General features: G+C 42.3%; 5 protein-coding genes across 6 annotated transcripts in view; 4 read left to right on the forward strand and 1 right to left on the reverse strand.

Annotated features, from left to right (window-relative positions):
* LOC126559341 (calmodulin) overlaps positions 1 to 18,835 on the forward strand; it is a 279,933-nt gene that overhangs the window by 59,797 nt on the left and 201,301 nt on the right. The window lies entirely within an intron of this gene.
* The window catches only part of LOC126559276 (zinc finger protein 593 homolog), a 338,322-nt gene that overhangs the window by 54,496 nt on the left and 264,991 nt on the right, over positions 1 to 18,835 (forward strand). The window lies entirely within an intron of this gene.
* The window catches only part of LOC126558182 (hydroxylysine kinase), a 172,340-nt gene that overhangs the window by 17,852 nt on the left and 135,653 nt on the right, over positions 1 to 18,835 (forward strand). The gene's annotated exons all lie outside the window — the stretch shown is intronic.
* Positions 2,846 to 18,835, reverse strand: part of LOC126558012 (dopamine receptor 1) — a 71,096-nt gene continuing 55,106 nt past the window's right edge. The window contains exons 3-6 of the mRNA XM_050213943.1: positions 18,622 to 18,801; positions 18,417 to 18,546; positions 4,780 to 5,034; positions 2,846 to 3,423 (exon numbers count right to left, since the gene is read on the reverse strand). Of these exons, the coding sequence (XP_050069900.1) occupies positions 2,886 to 3,423; positions 4,780 to 5,034; positions 18,417 to 18,546; positions 18,622 to 18,801 (1,103 nt within the window). The 3' untranslated portion in view covers positions 2,846 to 2,885. The remainder of the gene's footprint in view (positions 3,424 to 4,779; positions 5,035 to 18,416; positions 18,547 to 18,621; positions 18,802 to 18,835) is intronic.
* Positions 15,042 to 18,835, forward strand: part of LOC126557047 (ETS-like protein pointed) — a 176,419-nt gene continuing 172,625 nt past the window's right edge. The window contains exon 1 of the mRNA XM_050212688.1: positions 15,042 to 15,050. The gene's annotated coding sequence lies outside the window, so the exon portion shown is untranslated. The remainder of the gene's footprint in view (positions 15,051 to 18,835) is intronic.

The following is an 18,835-nucleotide window of genomic DNA, read 5'->3' on the forward strand; positions in this document are numbered from 1 at the left end:
GCTATATTACTAACATTTCATCAATCATCACAATCTAATATACTTACCTGTTATTTATGTTTTGTAATTCTCTACGAAAAAGCCAACTCGCATGCATCCATCTGTTTTTCAAATTGTATTTGATAGTATTTTTTGATTATCCAAAGACAACATATTTATTCAAATCGTTTCCATTTCCAGAACCCGGTGTCAATGGATCTGGTCACATGCGAACCGCGCTCCCCCTGTGTTAGGTTTACAGCTACCCTTTTACAATGTGTGTATTTATGCACGTTGTCGCGAAGGTTATGTCCAAAGTTTAGCTTTTGGATCAATTTTTAAGATGCTTTTGTTTGTACCTATTGTACCATTCGACTACTGCTTAGTGTAGTACTTTTAGTATCGATCTGCTGTCCTAATTGGAATTTTTACTCGTCTTATTGGCGCACCGTGGGGAAAGGCTAGTCGTGGAAACAGGGAAGGATCTTACGCTACTTTGGTACTTTCGAATTGCGTCATTCTGTATGCTATGCTTACGAAAACGTTGGATTTTAGCTCGCTGCTCAGTTATTTTGAGTTTTGTTTAGGAGCTACCAGGATTGTAGCGGTCGATCGTTCTACGTGAAATATCAAACAGTATTCTATTAGAAATGTTTTTTTTTTGTTTGCTCTGCCAAACTCCTCCCTTGGTTTGACTGATTTGCTTTCGTAGCTTCTCGAGCGAGCACGTACGAGCGTGTACTACAGCGTAGGTTTGGTTGTGTTTTGAAGAGATTGTTAGAACGCAATCCTGTATCAGTGACTGAAAGCTTTCGGTGATTTTTTGTTTGTGTCCTTTTTTTTTTACAAATCTAAGCCTTCATTTTCCGGTCCCAAGAGGCTCTAGGTTGAGCAATGTTTGAACTTCTTTTAGAATTAGGAAGTGGCAACGATTGGCCGTTTGTAGTGTGATCGTAACGAATGTACACACATAACTGATGATTTACCTAAAACAAACTTCTATGTACAGAAAAAATGCCATTTGGAAACAAATAACAATGAGTAACAAATATAGGATAAAGCTTTTGTATAATCACATGTCCTTGTATTATTGGTGGGGCGAGTACAAAGCGCTACAACAGATCGTTTTTGAAGGTAAAAACTTATTTCGTACTTTTGTCTTCACTGCTATAATAATCCTTGCCTGTGGAGCGTAAGATGTGTGTCTTATTGGATTGTTGGTTTGTTTACATGCTTTTCTATTTATCACATATACACCGTTACTCTGTCCTATTTATATAAATACCATTTCTTGAAACATTCACTTAGCTAAATACTATCCTGCCATCTTGCATCGCGCCATTTTACGAGTAGAAATAGAAACTATGGGTAATAGTGGGGACTCTGTGAAGTATGAATAAAATCTGTAGAGTATAACAGTTTGTACGATAAAGAAACATGATTGTGCGGAGGGGATCGATAAGATTGTATGGATTCCACTAGCTGCAGAATCCGTTTTTGGATTTTTGGATACGCATCAATTAATTTTCATTTTATTGCAGAATGGTAGAAACAATCTGTCAACCCTGCAGATCAAGCGTATGACATATGGATCATGATCATGATCGCCGTTTGTGTTATACACGCTTTTCGCGCCAACGGGTAACGTTCTCTTTGTTTTCCTTATTAATCTTTATCATCTTATATTTCAATAAATAATCAGTAATCAGTCTTATCATCAAGTAACTTTAATTTTTTTTTAGATGTACGGTTATTTTTATGTGTGTGTGTGTGCTTGTGAGCGGTAAGGTGTGCAGGTGTTTGTGTTGAAGATTCCCTTTTTCGGAATGGATTTAGAGGAAGCCTTTGGTGATCGGTGAAAGAAACGTGTGAGTACCTGATAACGGAATGGGGAAACATAACTTAATAATCTGGTTTAAACATGACCGCACCGTTGAAGATGCTTCGATAGCTCAACACAATACGCATCGTAAACTCATGTTCCTTGTTACCGTCCATACACATCTGGGGCTTCACAATTTGAGAAGGCTGTCTAACACGAACATCAAAAGGTACATCTAAGAAGCGGCACGAGTATTGGCTACCGGGGAAGTTTTCGCGCAGTCTGATAGAGCGCAAGAGTTTTGTCCAATCGGCAACGAAACAATAAAACACGTGGCATTGAATGCATAAAATATACAAAAAGGTACATGGAAAATGTATCTATCACGGGGATGGGTTCTCTAACATCAGTGTATCTTTACAGCTCTAAGTTACCTACACACTTGCTTGTTCGATCGCTTCCTCTCTGCTTTCGCCTTATCGCGTTACTAACTAATGTATCCCTAGCATTCGAAAAGATTGGCAGATATGTGAGTTTATTATTAATGTTTTTGGTTTTCTTCGGTGGACTAAGCCGGATCGCTTGCAATTGCACGTTATGGATTCCCTACCAATGGCACACACCATTGATGCATTGCATTTCGATTCTTTGTCCGTTGTGTGTGTGTGTGTGTATTTTTGTTTTAATGCTTGGTATATTCATCTACAGTTTCAACATCAACAACAGCGAGAACATAAATCCCTAAACCCTAGCTGTCAAGGGGTGCAACTTTTGGTTTGATTTGTGTGCAATAGATGGTGTCTGATGGATCTCTAAACCGACCGTTTGCGCGATCCTCGGATCTATCGTGCTTTGAGAGCGGGTGCGTGTAGTCACCGATTGCTTTTTGTCTTGTTTGATGCCGCGAACATTACGAGTTTTCTACAAAAGTTTCTACACCACCGACACTACCTCAAAATACGTTACGGAGTGGTTTGGGTTTTTTTTAAGCTCTTGTGAATGCAGCTGACTTATGAATTGCAAGGGGTACGGGATTTTGGGAGGCTCTGGTGCTTTACAAGGTTGTTGATGTTGCTTAGTAAGGTCAAATCGCTGACACCTGCTCGAGGTCCGCGGATGAACGTCCCGAGTTCATGACGACATTCTTCGCCGCATAGTCCGTAACGTACCGATCGCTACTCCGCGGGTAGATGTTGCCCATTTCCTGCCCGCAGCACCATGAGCTTCGGCTCGTCAGGATGCGCTTGAAGGCTTCCCGAAACTCGGTGTTGAAGATCGAGTAGATGATGGGATTGAAGGCTGAGTTAGAGTACCCGAGCCAGGACAGCACCTTGAACGTTTGCTGACCGATGCACGTCTTGCAGAACGCGGCGATGATATTTACACAGAAGAACGGCACCCAACAGATCAGGAACACGCCCATGATCACACCAACGGTGATCGCCGCCTTATGATCGGACACGTGGTATGGCGAGGACGCGTGGTGGGCGAGCTGCCGCAGTTTCAGCTTGTTCTTGCTGCTCTTGGGCCTTCGTATACTGCGGTACCGCTTTTCGCTAATCTCGCCCGGACGCGTAACGGCACGTATAGATTTGACGTGCTTTTGAGCGTAACAGTACAACCTGTGCGTGTGTGTGCGTTTGATTTTGTTGAAGTAAGGAAAAGAACGAAAAAAATAGAACACAGTGAAACTAGAGCGGCTGGCGGGAAATTATTGCACAATCGGGACAACCGACCGCCATGCTTCCGAATACACTTTGTTTGGGATCGTTACAGGCGGATGACTTTCTCGGACCTTCTTGGAAGCAAAGGTTTTGTTTGGGCATCATGTGGCAAGTTATTTTTTTTTGTTGAATATTTTGAAAGGAAATAATAATGCTTCTTTATCAACTTTTCTGGCCACCGCTTCCATTCTTTCATGCTGTTTGCCGACAGACGCACAAACGGTCGTACGAGTGTTTGTGCGAGAAATTTGATTATACTGAAAGCTCTGCATGTTGCAAATGGATGGCTGCGTGTTGATAGATACAACTTCCGGTCTGGGAGGAAATATGTCACCCTTCACCATTTATGATGAAAGGAATGTATGATTGATAACGCTAGAAGTCGTTTTTTATAGGATCAAATGATAGCTTACAGATTCTCCGTTATTGATACGTTTGCAGGAAACAGATTTTTAGAATATTTTTCCTTCCAGCAGAGCTTACCATTGTTTGATGCTGATTGTCGTTCCAAGGAAATGTATCTTTGGTAAACAAATTGTTATGACATTTTCACATTTCACAATTCTAAAACATAATTCTTTTACTTGCAAGCGGAAGAAGAAAAGTTTTTCATAGTTAAAAAAATTATAAACTCTATTAAAGTAAAATATGAAAATTAATTTCAACCTTCAAACCTCCAGACAAACGGTACCAAGCACACACGTACGGTGAATCCTTCCAATGGACGACTACAGTGCTTTGTATAAGCAATTTACTGACGTCAACTAGCAGCATGGTGGCATATTGTGCAGGTTGGAATTAAACTGCATTCTGTGAAATTGTATGCATTACCGCACTCATGACCACAAGCATTCGGTTACCGCGATTTGACGCGAAGCAATGGCCGGAAGCTTAAGCAAACGTTTAACTCCGGGATAGGATTAAATCAACGCGTCGAGAGTATCATATAAAACCATAATGCCGCTGTAGCTAAAAACTTTTGCTACGGACGTGTTTTTGGATTACGTTATTGCAACATAGAGAAGCGTTGGGATTCTGTGATTTTTTTTTTTTGTAATTCAAACTTTTGCCTTACGGTAGTTTATTGGATTTAGAACGAATGTGCAAATGTTGGTTTTACCGGTTAAAAAGTAAAAAAAAAAAGTGAAAAGATCATATTTTAAACAGCAATTGCATGTGCTTCGTCATCTTTCGCCTCCCAAAACAAAGCTTTTGCTGGGACCGTAATTTGAATTCGTTTTTGTCGTCACTTACCTGCAATAGATACCGATCATAACTATACAAGGTACGTAGAAGCTTATACAACTAGAAACAACAGCGTAGGTTGGTGTTAGATCAAGAGCGCAGGTCTCGTACTTGATGCCATTGATTTTGAGCGATGTGTCCGTTTTGTCCCGCTTGTCTCGATGTAGGTCAAGTGATATGGGCACAAAGGAAACGAGTGCCGCCAGTAGCCAAATGACAGCAATTGTTCCGATAGCGACTCGCCGTGTTACCCATCGACCGTAGCTAGAAGAAAAAATGGATACGGAAAATAATTTAAATAATTAGCCAAATGTTTTCGATACCAAAATCTGGTCATATTGGAGTTTAAAAATTGGAGAAAGATAAACTGTTTCCACTGCGGAAGAAGTAATAGGGATTTCTTCTTTTTTGCATCGCTGGTTGTGATAGGTTGGCATCAGAAAAAGAATCAGATAATGATAAGGGTTAATTAAAATAAATTCCACGACAGGATGGAATATTGGCAGCTAATGAGCTGGTCAATGACAATATAAATAATGAAGCCATTTTGATTACGCCCCATTTGAATGTAAATGAAAATGTGTAATAAGTTGGAAAAGCACAAGAGCAAAAGCATAAACAGTTCACAGGGGATGCGATAAGACATGCGATTTTGCATTACATGAGCTTTAAAAGAGCTGTAATCAATGGTTTGCGCCATGCATAGTAACGTATGAAGAGCCCGTTGTAACATTTTTCATTATTCCCTCGTGGAAAAAGTGGACGCTGTTTGGCAAGTGGCGAGTAATTTCAAATTCCATGTGTGAAATTTTCACACTTGCAAACCCTTAACTATGCTTTCAGAATTTGTGTGTGAAATTGGTTTTTATACCTTATTTATAGGAAACCGGAGTATGTGCTTTTCGTAAGCTCAACCGGGTGAAATAATAGCTGTAAAATGGTAGAACATGTGTCTGTAAATCACTTGTCGTAAATACGGCCGGGCAAGCACCGTACGATACTGAAAGTAAGCAAATGCTTTTATATGATTACATATTTACAGTGCCAAACCAGGCCAGCATGGTCGGAATGTGCTCGTGTATTTGTTAATTTAACCATGGAAAACCACTCGGGGAAAAGTTGGCCCAAAACGCTTATTTTGGGCTTGCTTTAATCTGGCGTGAAATTATTATCATCAAGTAGGAATAATGCATAAAATCTTCGCTAGCACGCTTACCATGCTTAACGGGCACCAAATTACCGAATTGTTAGTCCAGGGTGCGTATCATAATTTCATTTCCAGCATAAACAAGCAGAAAATGGATGCGGTGCGTAAAAATAGAATTTGCAACTTCGGTTAAAACACGGTGTCGTAGTCGGGTGTAGTTTTCGGAAAACACTCCATTTAATTTCAAATCCACGGAAAAAAGAAAATCTTTTTTTAAGCACGTGATTATCCAGCTTCATTAGCTGAGAGACAAATGATTTAATAAAGAAGGTAAAACAGCATTGCAACAGTATCAAACTGTTTTTCAATAGCACTTAAAAATAGGTCAGAAAAAACTCTTTGAAACCTTAGATTATCCGCTGAAGATACAAGTAATAAAGCTAATGATTGGAAAAATCATCGCCATTTTCTGTAACGATTTTTTCTGGGTAAGGTTTAGCATTCCACTTCTGACTTCCTTAGCATTCAGGTTATGAGTAACTGGATAGTTAGTCCTGCATTAAAAAGTAAAAAAATCTTTCTAGATGCGATTTGAGTTGATCCTGACATGAGGAAGTCTGTACCTCCTAGTGACCTCTTGCACGATTGGTCTTTGAGTTATGAAGAAGCTTTATTAGACAATGTCCTTAAATGATGAAAAGGTCCTATACATGATGAATGGCGAAGAGATTTCTTGAAATATAATTCATTTCGAAGGCTATAAGGCTCCTTGAAAGAAAAGGTCGTTTGGATGCCTTGACCTGAATTTAATCTGACTATTTATCGGTCCTACGCAGGAGAAAACGGTCTGGACGGATTTGAACCCCGGTCCCAATTTGCAAAATACTCGCTTCACCTCTGCCAAAAATCACCTCTGGCTAGTACCTAACTATCTGATTCTTCTTGGCCGGCTCAGGATTGAGCAAGTCGTGTGTCGACACGACGTGCTCAATCCCCAGGTGGCCAGGTCTCCAATTAGTTTCCAGGAAACTCGGTCTAAGTCTGCAATCCTCCATCCACGACTGCATTCGATCTCCGACAGGTTAGACTCCAGTTGATCCAGCCAACGAGCTCGCTGTGCTCCTCTACGGCTCGTGCCGAACGGGTCGCTGATGAGCTTCTTCTTGGTGGGGCATGAGTCCGGCATCCTTATCACGTGCCCCAGCCAACGTATCCTTCCGGCTTTGACTACCGTCAGGATAGCAGCACCGGCAAACAGCTCAGCTAGCTCGTGGTACATTCTCCTTCGCCACATGCCCTGCTCACACATACCGCCAAAGATAGTCCTTAGAACCCGCCGTTCGAAAATGGCGAGTGTGCATTGGCGTCCTCCGTCAGCATAGTCCAAGACTCGTACCCGTAGAGGACTAAAGGACGTATCAAGGTGCGGTAAATCGTGCATTTCGTGTGTTGTTGGAGTATTCTGGATTGCAGGAGTTTGTGGATTCCGTAGTAGGCACGATTGTTGTCCGAAATTACGATCGTACAAAGGTAGCAGAACTCCTCTACCACCTCGAAATCCTCGCCGTCAACTGATACACTGCTTCCGAGTCGGGCTCTATCACGGTCGGAGCCTCCGGCAAGCAGGTATTTTAACTTCGACGCATTGATGCTCAATCCAATTCTATTGGCCTCGCGTTTCAGTCTGGTGTACGCCTCGCACACCGCCGCAGTTGTCCGTCCGATGATGTTGATATCATTCGCGAAGCCAAGGAATTGGAGAGATCGGGTGAAAATCGTGCCCCGGATGTCGAAACCCGCGTTTCGTATGACACCCTCCAGAGCGATGTTGAACAGCAAACAGGAGAGTCCGTCTCTTTGTCTCAGACCCCGGTGAGATTCAAACGATTTCGACAGCATGCTCGAAACTCTCACCTTGCACTGCACTAATGGTGAGGTGAGTTCTTAGTTCGACTTTGTGCTTAGTGACTTAGTGCGTCCATAGTGACCTTTAGCAGCCGTACCAGCTTCCCAGGGAATCCGTACTGCTGCATGATGTTCCATAGTTCGGTCCGATCTATGGTATCGTAGGCCTCCTTGAAGTCAATGAACAGATGGTGAGTAGGAGTCTGGTGCTCCCGGCATTTTTGGAGGATCTGCCGTACGTAGAGTGAAGATTTGGTCGGTTGTCGATTTGCCTCCAACAAATCCAGCTTGGTAGCTTCCGACGAAATCTGTAGCAAGGGGCTCCAGTCTGCATAGGAGTATTCAAGACAGGATATTAGAAGCAGCATTCAGGGCTGTTATGGCCCGGAAGTTAGCACAGTCCATCCTGTCGCCCTTTTTGTACACTGGGTGTATGACACCCAGTTTCCATTCGTCCGGTAGTCCTTCCTGATCCCAAATCTTAATAATCTGCCGATGCATGATGGCGGAAATCCTCTCCGGACCCATCTTGAACAGTTCGGCCACCAGCCCATCGCTGCCAGCTAATTTGTTGCATTTTAGCTGTTTGATGGCACTGTTCTATATCTTATATCCAAAATAATTTATAGCTTAACAGTTTAATTAAAATTTAATTAAACTTTAGTTTAATATTTTCCTCAATCCAAAATGTTTACGGTTTCGTTTGAAATAAATAATCTCAAGTCTACCTCAATTTAATTTCCTACTGATTTATGTTTACTAGAAGTTGGAAGTCCCATGTATACCAATAATATTCAAAGCTCAATAACTTTGCTAAAATGACACGCTCGTGCATTCATTCACCACGAAAACGTGAAGCGAAAACAAAGAAATGAATATTTTAAAAATTTAATTAAAGAAACTGGAAACTTTTTGCATATCGAAATGCTCATCTCCAACTCTGCTCTCACACTGCTAGCTAACGGCAGACAGCAAATTCAACTCAAAATTCAATAACGGAGCTGTTTTTCCGCGACCAGGTGGCATACGGAATGCTTAAGCAGCGTGCATTAGAATTCATTTGTATCCAGCACTTGAACATACGCGCTCTAGCTGCTGAACCGGTTGAACCGTAAACATTGGAAGAACACTTGCGCGAACAGGGTGGTTGGAAACAAATTGTCTGCAAAAAAGGGTCATGGAATACTCGAAACCGTATTCCACTACGCAGTAGTAGCATTGGCTATGAATCCAATAAAAGCCGCTGTGTTTCCCCTTCGCAATACACTGAGTGTGGAGCAAACGTTTTGCCTAAAACAATAACCAACTGGTGAAAATACATATTACACACCCCAACCAACAACCATTGAGCCAGGGAGCATGCTGGTGAGGTGTTGAACGATACGCGTTCGACGATGTGAAAGAAAAGCAAACTCTCGATCAGCTTGGGTAAAGTGATTGTATGTGAACTGTACCGTGTAATTCGCCAGGCATGTGATCATTACACGCATGAGATTCAACATAAAATATGTCAACTTAAAGAGCGATAAACCGTGCTTCGCTTCCGAAGCAGTCGAAATTAAGTATTACAGATTAAGGTTCTGCTAAGGTGGTCAGGTCAAAACATTCAGCACGACGTCTGCAACAAGCCATCCTTGTTTGTAACTTTAATACCCGAAAGGAATCGCGCTATCCATCCATGGGCAACAAACGGTGAAGTGCTATTTAAAAAGGATGTGGTTGCTGTGTGTAATATTTATAGGATACGTGCATGACCCACACTCGCGTACTTGTGCTGATGATCATTTGGATGTGAAACTTGCTGCTGCGGTGTAAGTGTTCCCACGCCAGACACACACTGGGTGGTCGGTATGGGAAGAGTTTGCAGTAAGGCGCCTGTAAAGTTCGTGAAACTCTAGCCTTAGGCAACGTCTGCAAAGCTTACCTCTGTGAAGCTTCGAATCTACTCACCAGTCAGCTGGTTCCAGTAGGTTTGTTGTTGAAGATTACCGTGGATAAAGAATGTGTGTGTGTGTGTGTGTGTGTGTGTGTGTGTGTGTGTGTGTGTGTGTGTGTAAAATGGTAGTCGGATGATGGGTAATGGTGTAGGCAAGGCAGGATTTGCAGATGATAAACAAATGGAAGTTTGGAACAGTTTGGTGAATGGTTAGAATTGCTTGGAGCGGGTAAAATATGTACGCTGGAGTGTGGGATTTTGGTTTGTAAAATTGTACATAAATATCAATTTAAAGTATAGAAAATGAACTTTATGTTAAGCGAATTGCCACATCAAACAGGGGATTACGAACAGTGTTTCACAGTATGCTTGACTTGTACGGAACATGGGCTTGAAATAGAGTAATTTTATTTTAAGCGGTTACAGCAAGAAGTGAAAAGATACTTAATTTGGAATAAGCAGGTTTTGCTTTCAGAAATTAACACAAACGCAAACTGCTTTAAGGTTAAGAGAAGAACGTTTTCGTATTCATAAAAATGATAAAGCGTTGTACATAAATCGTACACGTTGGCAGGTATGGGAAGAAAAAAGAAAATATGGCATATTTGCAGCACTTTGTTAAGGATTCATCTTCCTGCGTATACCGGTAACCAAGAAAGGATTCTCACTTTACTTAACAACGGACGGAGGCGGTGGTTGGTGCAACAGCCAAAAGAAAAAAAAGGGATAATAAATTGAAATTCTGTAAATTATCATTGTTCATTGTGTGCCCGAAACGTTGGGTCGGAATATGCTTAAGCTTGACAAAGCGAGCATAATTCCGTCCTGTTTGCAGGGTTCGAATGAAGCAGATGAAGCCTCCCCAACAGTAGCTTCTAGGCATATGGCCGTGGTGATGAGAATGCGACTTGAAGTAAGCGCATTCAACTTTTTCTTTACACGTGGTTCTTCACAAAACGTTTATCGGGGTCGAAACGCATGTTGAAAATTAATTTATATTTGATTTACATCCGTCGAGAATGATAGCATTCACATAACCAGTGGTGAATGTGGAGAACAGACGTTGCTTCCGTTTTTCTATCGATGGTACTCTCGGGGGAGTTCTTCATACGCTCAGTGGCAGAGCACAATCTTTCGAAACCACCAGGGGAGTTAAAGAAGGTATATGGTTTAACAGGATGAAAATAGCAAAACAAAAAAAACGACTAAGACCACATCGGCAGGTAGTTTTCTGTTTGAAGTTTGCAGTTCTGTTAGTTGCACTCAAATAATAAAAGACAATTTGTAATTCGATTCCTCCGGTATTGTGTTGGAAGGTTGGAAGCAACCGGCGGAATGATTGCGTGCTGTTACGTAGAAAAGAAACAAGAAAAAAAGGTAGAAATACTTTAAAGTTTTCTCGATACGGATAGATAACTCACCATTCAGGTTCTCGTAAATAAAAAAAAAAAAAAAAACAGCTGTGAAAGGAGTTGGACTTTTAAACAGTTACAGCTTTTCATGGAAGGAAGCTTTTTTCAGTAAGCATCTATCATTAGGAGCTAGCAAAGCATTGGACCAGATCGTGCCGATTGTTTTTACTAGAAAGAACGTCCATAAATTAATCTAGACGATTGTATGTAACGACTTAGTTACTGTTACGTATCGACAGTGAGGGTTTCTTATTTTGTTTGGCCGTTTTTGAAACAATTAGTACAGTGAAGCACAAAAAATTAAACTTAAAATTGAGTTAGTAGGTTGGAAACAGTTTTTGTAATTGAACCATTTCACAATTACGCATTGATTGGATTTTAGTTGTTCTTCTTCCGTTTTTTATTTGTACAACAATGGCCAATCCAATCCGGTCTGGTTTCGTTAGAGATTAAGTCAATTTCACCTGAGTTACTACCTTTCAAGTAAAAACTTTTCCCTCGCAACAACTTTGTAATTTACGAGGTGACGAAAGTTGGTACCGTTAATTCGTACCGTCAACATTCCTGGGCTACCCCACACCAGGTGACTACTATTTTTTCTGCGCACTGGATTGAAATAACTGGCCGCGGAACAGCGCAAGGAACAGTAGCAATACTGTTTTCCAGATATTTTATGACTGCAAAGCATGGCCAGCATGACTAATACTGTTTCAGGTGTGTGGAAATTAGATAAAAATGTACAATTCAATTCTAGCTGTCGTCGTAACTCGCGAACAAATTGGAACCAGGGTGTTGACTGGCACTGCTACTTGGTACTATTTGTGCTGTACATTGCAAATCATTTGTTCAAAATATTCGTCACCGGAGCGGTTTCTGTCGTCGTTGCTGGCACACCACTTCGGTGTTTGTTGCTCGTAGTCGTTTCGCAACGATCGATATTAATCATTATTACTACAAAACGGCTACGGCAAAACTGTGGCGACGCCGGCAAAACAATAATGTTTTCCTTTGGTCGCCGGCACCATTGGGGCATGGTCGTCAGATCATACGGCGGTGCACCATTGTGGTTGAATGTGCACTGGCGAAACGGCGCACTCACACATAGCCACACAAAATGGCATCCTTACAAGCGTGCTGTTCTGTTGCAGGATTGCCAGCACCGTTCGCAGAACTGGCTTAACTTGACACAAACCTCAAAGCCCGAGATGCTCACCACTAAACGAAACGCTTTCACAGGACAGGGCAGTAGTGGGACGTACAATTGTGGACGCAGTGTGATAACGATATACAGTTGCTGCCACCGAGTGCTGGGCATGACTATTTGCACCTGCACGAATGCATGATTGAATACAGCGCCGGCCATTTGGTTGATGGATGCAATTTTATACTTAAAAATTAGCTATTGCTATAATTATACGCACATGGAGTTCCCAGCGCATGGGAAGCGCCATTCCCTTCATTAGGGTTTGCGTTTTTTGCTGTTGCCCTCGCAAACATTGTAACCACAATGGCTGCAATTGTAAATGGGGTATAAAAACTGTACTCCAGTGGAGTAGTAAAGGCGTAATGTTATACGCGAGCATGTGGCGTCATGGAATCAAACTAAAAAAAAAACTAATGTCCCGCAGGACTCTCCAGTTCCACGCTACTCTCACTCGCGTGAGAAAATGGATTCAATGAAGCGAATACAGTTCAATAGCGCATTTATAAATCAATTAAGAACTATTTATCGATTGATTGCGGTATCCTTATGTACCGCGCACTCACCATATGTCGCACATAAGCGGAGGAAAATGTACGGTGCCAGTACGTCCCTTTTTACTCACCTTAAAACTAGCTACCCGTGTGCAGCATTGTGGTGTATCGTCGTAGTGTACGTGCTAGGCGAATGATTATTAAAAATAGAAAGTTTGAAAATATCTCTTCAAGGCTTCCAGGCAGGTAGCAGTAGCAGTAACACCAACAACCGTTCGACCGCCATCACCACCATAATGATAATGTTGATGCAAAGGGCCGAACCGGTTCCGGTGTAGCACCTTTTCACTGCCCTGGTGGTAGGTTGTTTGCGGGAATGGGGGTGTTTATGTTTATGATCGTCCGCCGCGTCATGTCCTGCCCAACGTCGTATTGGTATGCTGCATGGGCATACCCGACCCGACGAGATGAGGTCTTCCCCGGTGCCGAAGAAGAAGGATTATCGTATCCCTGAACCGCACCAGGCCGCTACACATTGTGGCATACATGAAGCGAACTGGAGCGTATCGGTTGGGATCGGTTGGCCACATCAATACACGACACACAGCGTGCTGTGGAAACTTTCCAAACAGCTCAATTGAAAATATATGTAGCGAGCAGAAGCGAGCGCTCAATCGATCGACCTTAGGTTTTACTCTTTGTTATGGGTAGCTCATTGCAAAAGACAAGTCCCCACGGCTCCCGGCAAAGGAGTAGCCGAAGTGTTTTTTGCCGTGAACCTGCAGCGTATAGAGCCGAACCAACCAGCCATGTTGGTGGGCAGTTGGTTCGGTTAAATTTTGACGAACGTGTACGGCTAACCGTAAGTAATGGCGAAAAATGAGGTACTTTAAATTGGTAATTTTATCGCACGCTGTCGTTCGGCATGCCGCTACAATGCCGTTGAGGTTCGTTGTGTGAGCAGGAGTGTTCTTAAATTATGCTATAAATTTTACTGTTGGGTAGATGGGAGCCTTACTACTTGCAATAGACATATTTGTATACACTGAATGTTCATAACTAACGCAAGAAGATTCATTTTCTGTGTACTAAACATCATAAAAATGTACGGCCTTTCGAAACTTTCGGCAGTGGAAGTAATAAATTTTGATTCATTCTTTTCCGTCGTAGTGGTATGGAAATTTCATGTGACATAATAAAATGACGATCCTGCCAAATTGTGCACAAGGACGGGGCGCGTGCATAGCAGCATGGGTTCAGAGATTTAATCTAGCTAATGGTGCACGGAAATGCATTCCACCCCAAAGTGACATGATATGTAATGGGATGCAACCTACCAGCTGCTACTACGGAGTTTGTTTGCCTTGAACTTCTGACTCCGCAAGATTCGGTGGCTGAGCCTACAGCAGCAAAACCACTTTTTTCATGTTTTATTGGACGTTCGCTTGAGTACGCCTAGTACTCCCCCGTACGACGGTAGATCTGATTGGAAAAGAATGTATGCCAAGAGACACGTTACGGCCAAAATAATCTCGACGATGTGTTTGACGAAAGCACCAGTTCAATCATGTTTATGCGCTAGTTTAGTTCCAGCTTTAGCGCGTGCATCTTTACGATACTTTCCACGCCGTAAGCAACAGCAAGCTGAAAGTAAAGCCCAAGTTAGGTGTTTCTCTGCTCCATAGGTAAACGGGTAGCACAATGCGCACTGGCAAGCAAGAAGGGGATAATGCTCGATCATTCAGCTCAAAGTCGATAGAGGAAGTTGTTTTCAAAAAGTCATCCTTCCAGCAAAAGCAAAAACCCAAACGACGGTGGTGCTGGATGGCAAGAATGGCAGCAATCTTGACTGCGCACTAAAAGCAAAGTTCATTCCCAAAGTTTGGTTTCTGATATCGAGGCATAATGCAGCCTGCGAGAGGGAAAAATGTCCGCACACACACACGCTTTCCGTCGTGTTTGCTGTGTGACGTACTGACTTAGGCCGAGACTGCGGTGAAGGTGTAGGTAAAGTGTTTTCTCGAAGAATACTTGAGCCTTCTTATGCTTATGCCGAGACCAGAGGTTCTCGTTCACCGGAGAACTCTTTCCTTTTATTGTCCTCCTGCCCTCTTATCGTTTATCGCTAGCCATCGAATGTGAAGGTAAAGTATTCAGTTTTGACAGGTCCGGGAAAGAGAAGTTTGTCAGCTTGTGTCTGCTTGCGCTTTTCGAAAATAATGCTATCTTTTCACAATTTTTCCATACATCCAGCAACGGGCAAACGATTACTAAATAGAAAGGCAGATAACGAAGCCAGCAATAGAGAGCGGCCGAAATTGTTGTTTGCTGAAAATGGGTGCTGCAGCGTGCCCGGCAAATGAGAATGCCTGTCCATGGTGGTGATAATCTTGCTGAGCAGCGTGCTCAGTTTCAAAACCGGGCCCAAGGAAGTATCTCAAAGAACTGTCAACTGTCAGCGAAAGTAACGTGCTCGATGAGTTTTGCCGTGCCTCAAATCATTCTGCCGTATAAAGCTAGGTAGGACCTGGCTTTCGTGCATAGGCAAGATAAGATTACAACATTGCCCAACATTGCCCATGTGATTAATTGTGTTCGACATTCCAGGAGCATATGAGATGGGAGTTTCAACGCGATGAGACGGATGTACATCATGCATACATAAACACCGAGTTTACGATCAATCTGTGGCAGTTCAAGCGTGTACAATCGTAAGCATTAGGTCAAACGATGTTGATGGAGTGGTGTGCAATAACCGAAGCAGAAAACATGTTTTTCTTACATTATTTAAAGCTGGCTTGACGCACGACAGGAATGTTTAATGCAAGCAAAATACTGCTATGAACGCAAATGTCTAGTGGGAAGTTTTAATTAACTTCATAGTACTGTTTGGCTTTGTTACAGCTTTCGTAGCTTGTTTTAAAAAAAACTCCGGATTTGTTTTTAGTAACTATGCGTATTCTTAAGTGAGTGTCCCGAAACTGTGAAGCTTTCAGAGAAGGCTAAAGGAGCAAAATGTAAATCACGGTTCATCAGAATGGGCAGTCTTAAGATGTGAGGTTTCCGGTTAATCTAAGTTTCTTTGTTTGTCTGCTTATTGGTGGCTTATGCTGCTGATGGGACTTAGCAGCACATTTTTGTGTGTGATATAATAAAACGCGACTACACTACCTCGTTGGTCAATGTGTTTGATTGGCTGTCGGTTGGTTTCACAACTGTGAAGTTGTAGAGAAAGTTTTAATTAATTCAATTGTTTTCCTCACACTTCACCCCTTGCCTCTTACGCTTCTCGACATGTCATGCCCGTTGAATAGTGCCAGGGGTTGCTCACATCCGCACTAAAGCTATCCTGCTATTGTCCATTTTAAACTGGGGTATGTATTACCTAGCACTAGATACGACCTCTCGGAAAGCTCTCCAGCCGTCCAGCGGTTGAGTCCGGTCGTGTTGTCTTTTATTGAAACGATCCGGGTGCTATCCTATTGTGGAGTTTTGTGTGAGAATCAGTAAGATGCGAAAATCAGCTCTACTTCCTCTCGAACAAGAATAGCATCAGGACTGGTTTGTTTGTGCAAAAATATTTCAACGATGAAAATCTCTTCTTGCGGAGCTTATCGCACGGGTTAGGGAGAGATAGGGGTCAAAAGTTGTCGTTGCTATTGTTATGGTGTCACTTCAGCGGGTAATAGTTGGGCTAATGAAATAGAAATTCCGTGCAAAGAATCAGCGATGCTTGGTAGGAGCAACGTTAGAGATGGAACTGAAGTTGTTAAGGTCTGAAATTGAAAAGCAAGATAGGTAAGCTAGTTTGCCAGTGGGGATTGCGGGAAGAGGTGCTTAGTTTCGGTGATCTTTCTAAAGGTTCTGAGCGCTTTATTAATTTTTTAAAGGATTTTTCATGGCAAATTGAACAGCTTCTATTGGATTGGATTGGAAGTTAATTTTCAAAAATTATACGATAATAAATGAATGGCACTACAGACTGCAAGTGCCGAAGAAGATAATTATTGACAAGAAGTCAAACATTCAAATTCCTTCTAAAACATGTTCCCCTTAGACTGTTCAAATTTTGACAGTTGTATATAGGCTTCACCGAAATGGAAATGAGTACTTACATTAGCCATAAATTATAGGTTGCAGTGATATCAAGCCGACTGCTTTTAGCCTTTTGAAACAACTCGCGTACCTGTAATGTGGAAACTTTTGCCAGTGAAATAAAACCCCGCATCCATAGCAGTGCCATCATGCTACTTCCATTCTCTCGTATTTTCCAGAACTTTCATTTTGCGCACCATCTGTGTCATCGTGGAACAATAGGAACGATTCGTTCCGGGGGAATGCTCGACGCATAAAGAGGGTCGTTCATCTTTGTACTGTATCATTATTTATGCAAATTAAAATAATTTCACGAGTATGCAGACAGGTCACGAGCTGGTTGACGTGTAGACAGTGGGAGCTTTCACGTACATGTAAATTACATCTTCCGGAAGCTACTGAGGGCATCTCCTATGCCCCAGATCATTGCAAGGATATCACCACACGTGTGTTGTGATGCCGTTGCAAGAGATGTATCCTTTTGTTATTATTGCGTTGGGACAGATGTAACGATTCTTTCATGTTTTTCATTCTTTCTCCGTGCAAAGCATATTTGTTTTCCGTCCAATGTGTTTTGGTGGCGTTCCACGAATAGAGCATTAAATGTACTTCAAAAAACGAATAAAAAAGAAAACAGAGTACGAGCATGTTTAACACTGCTGACAAAATTGGCTGACTATCACAATATTTGTTCCCGTTGTAATTTACTGCTTCGGACACCAAGAACTTCAACGTTAGCAGCGATGGTCTAGAAATGCTCCGAGGCGTACATACAAACAACACCCGGTGACCTCTTGCCACAATCAAAACGAACTTGTGGTCAAGCAGGATAAACACTTTCGGGTGTAATCCAATCAATCCGGAAATGATTCCGGATTAACAAACCTACCGAAGGTCCCGGAGCCTTCCGAAGCTTTCCGTACAAGATCGATATGCAAATGAGACGTTAGACGATGTATGGACCGACCCGACCGAGCGGCCACCACTGGCTGTGGCGGATCCTGAATGATGTTACATAAAATAGAAATGGGGGAAAAAAGACCAAAGCGAAGCGGGAATTGTTGTTATTGAAAGCTTCTGCAAACACTAACCGAACACCCGGACAAATGGTGAGTAGTGAATGGTACAATTCCCATCGATGCTGAGCACAGAAAAGGCAATGTAGATAATGGTGGCTGAAGCACTCTTGCAATGCGATTTGTTGTTTGCATTAGATTGCTATTTTTCTGGCTGACCCAAGCGAGACATTCAGCAAATTGCTCAATCAACTCGCATGGATCAGTCCATTTTGCGGTTGACAGACGATTGTTTCGAATGAGTTGGGTTAATTAACCAACAGCTGAAAGGTTGCATCCTTTTTTCCGACTTCTTCCCCTAAAAGCAGATGTCTCGGGAGGAACTCGTTGTTGGAATTTTACTTTAATGTCGGTTTGGTTAGGAGAGCCCATATACCTACCGTAACGGATCCTTGATGTGAATGTATCGATCGAGCGAGATGGCGCACAGGTTTAGAATGGAAGCGGTTGAACACATCACATCAAATGCGACCCATGTGTCACAAAACTGAGCCCCAAAGATCCAGTAGCCTGGTTGAAACAACAAACAATTCAAATATTAAGTACTTTCTATCACATTAAATGTCTCACACACTGGCAGCGTACCTAACAGGTCGTTGACACCGGCAAATGTCATCACAAGCGAGGCAACGAACAGGTCGGCGATGGCTAGTGAGGCTAGGAAGAGATTTCCGATGCGCCGTAAACTTCGCTCCGTGTAGATAGCAATACACACTAGAATATTGCCCGCTACTGACAGAAATATCACAATCGAAAGGAAAACACCTGCAATTGCATACGAAATACGGATTGGGACAAT

The sequence above is a fragment of the Anopheles maculipalpis genome, chromosome 2RL (genome assembly GCF_943734695.1).
Source record: "Anopheles maculipalpis chromosome 2RL, idAnoMacuDA_375_x, whole genome shotgun sequence".
Lineage (NCBI taxonomy): Eukaryota > Metazoa > Arthropoda > Insecta > Diptera > Culicidae > Anopheles > Anopheles maculipalpis.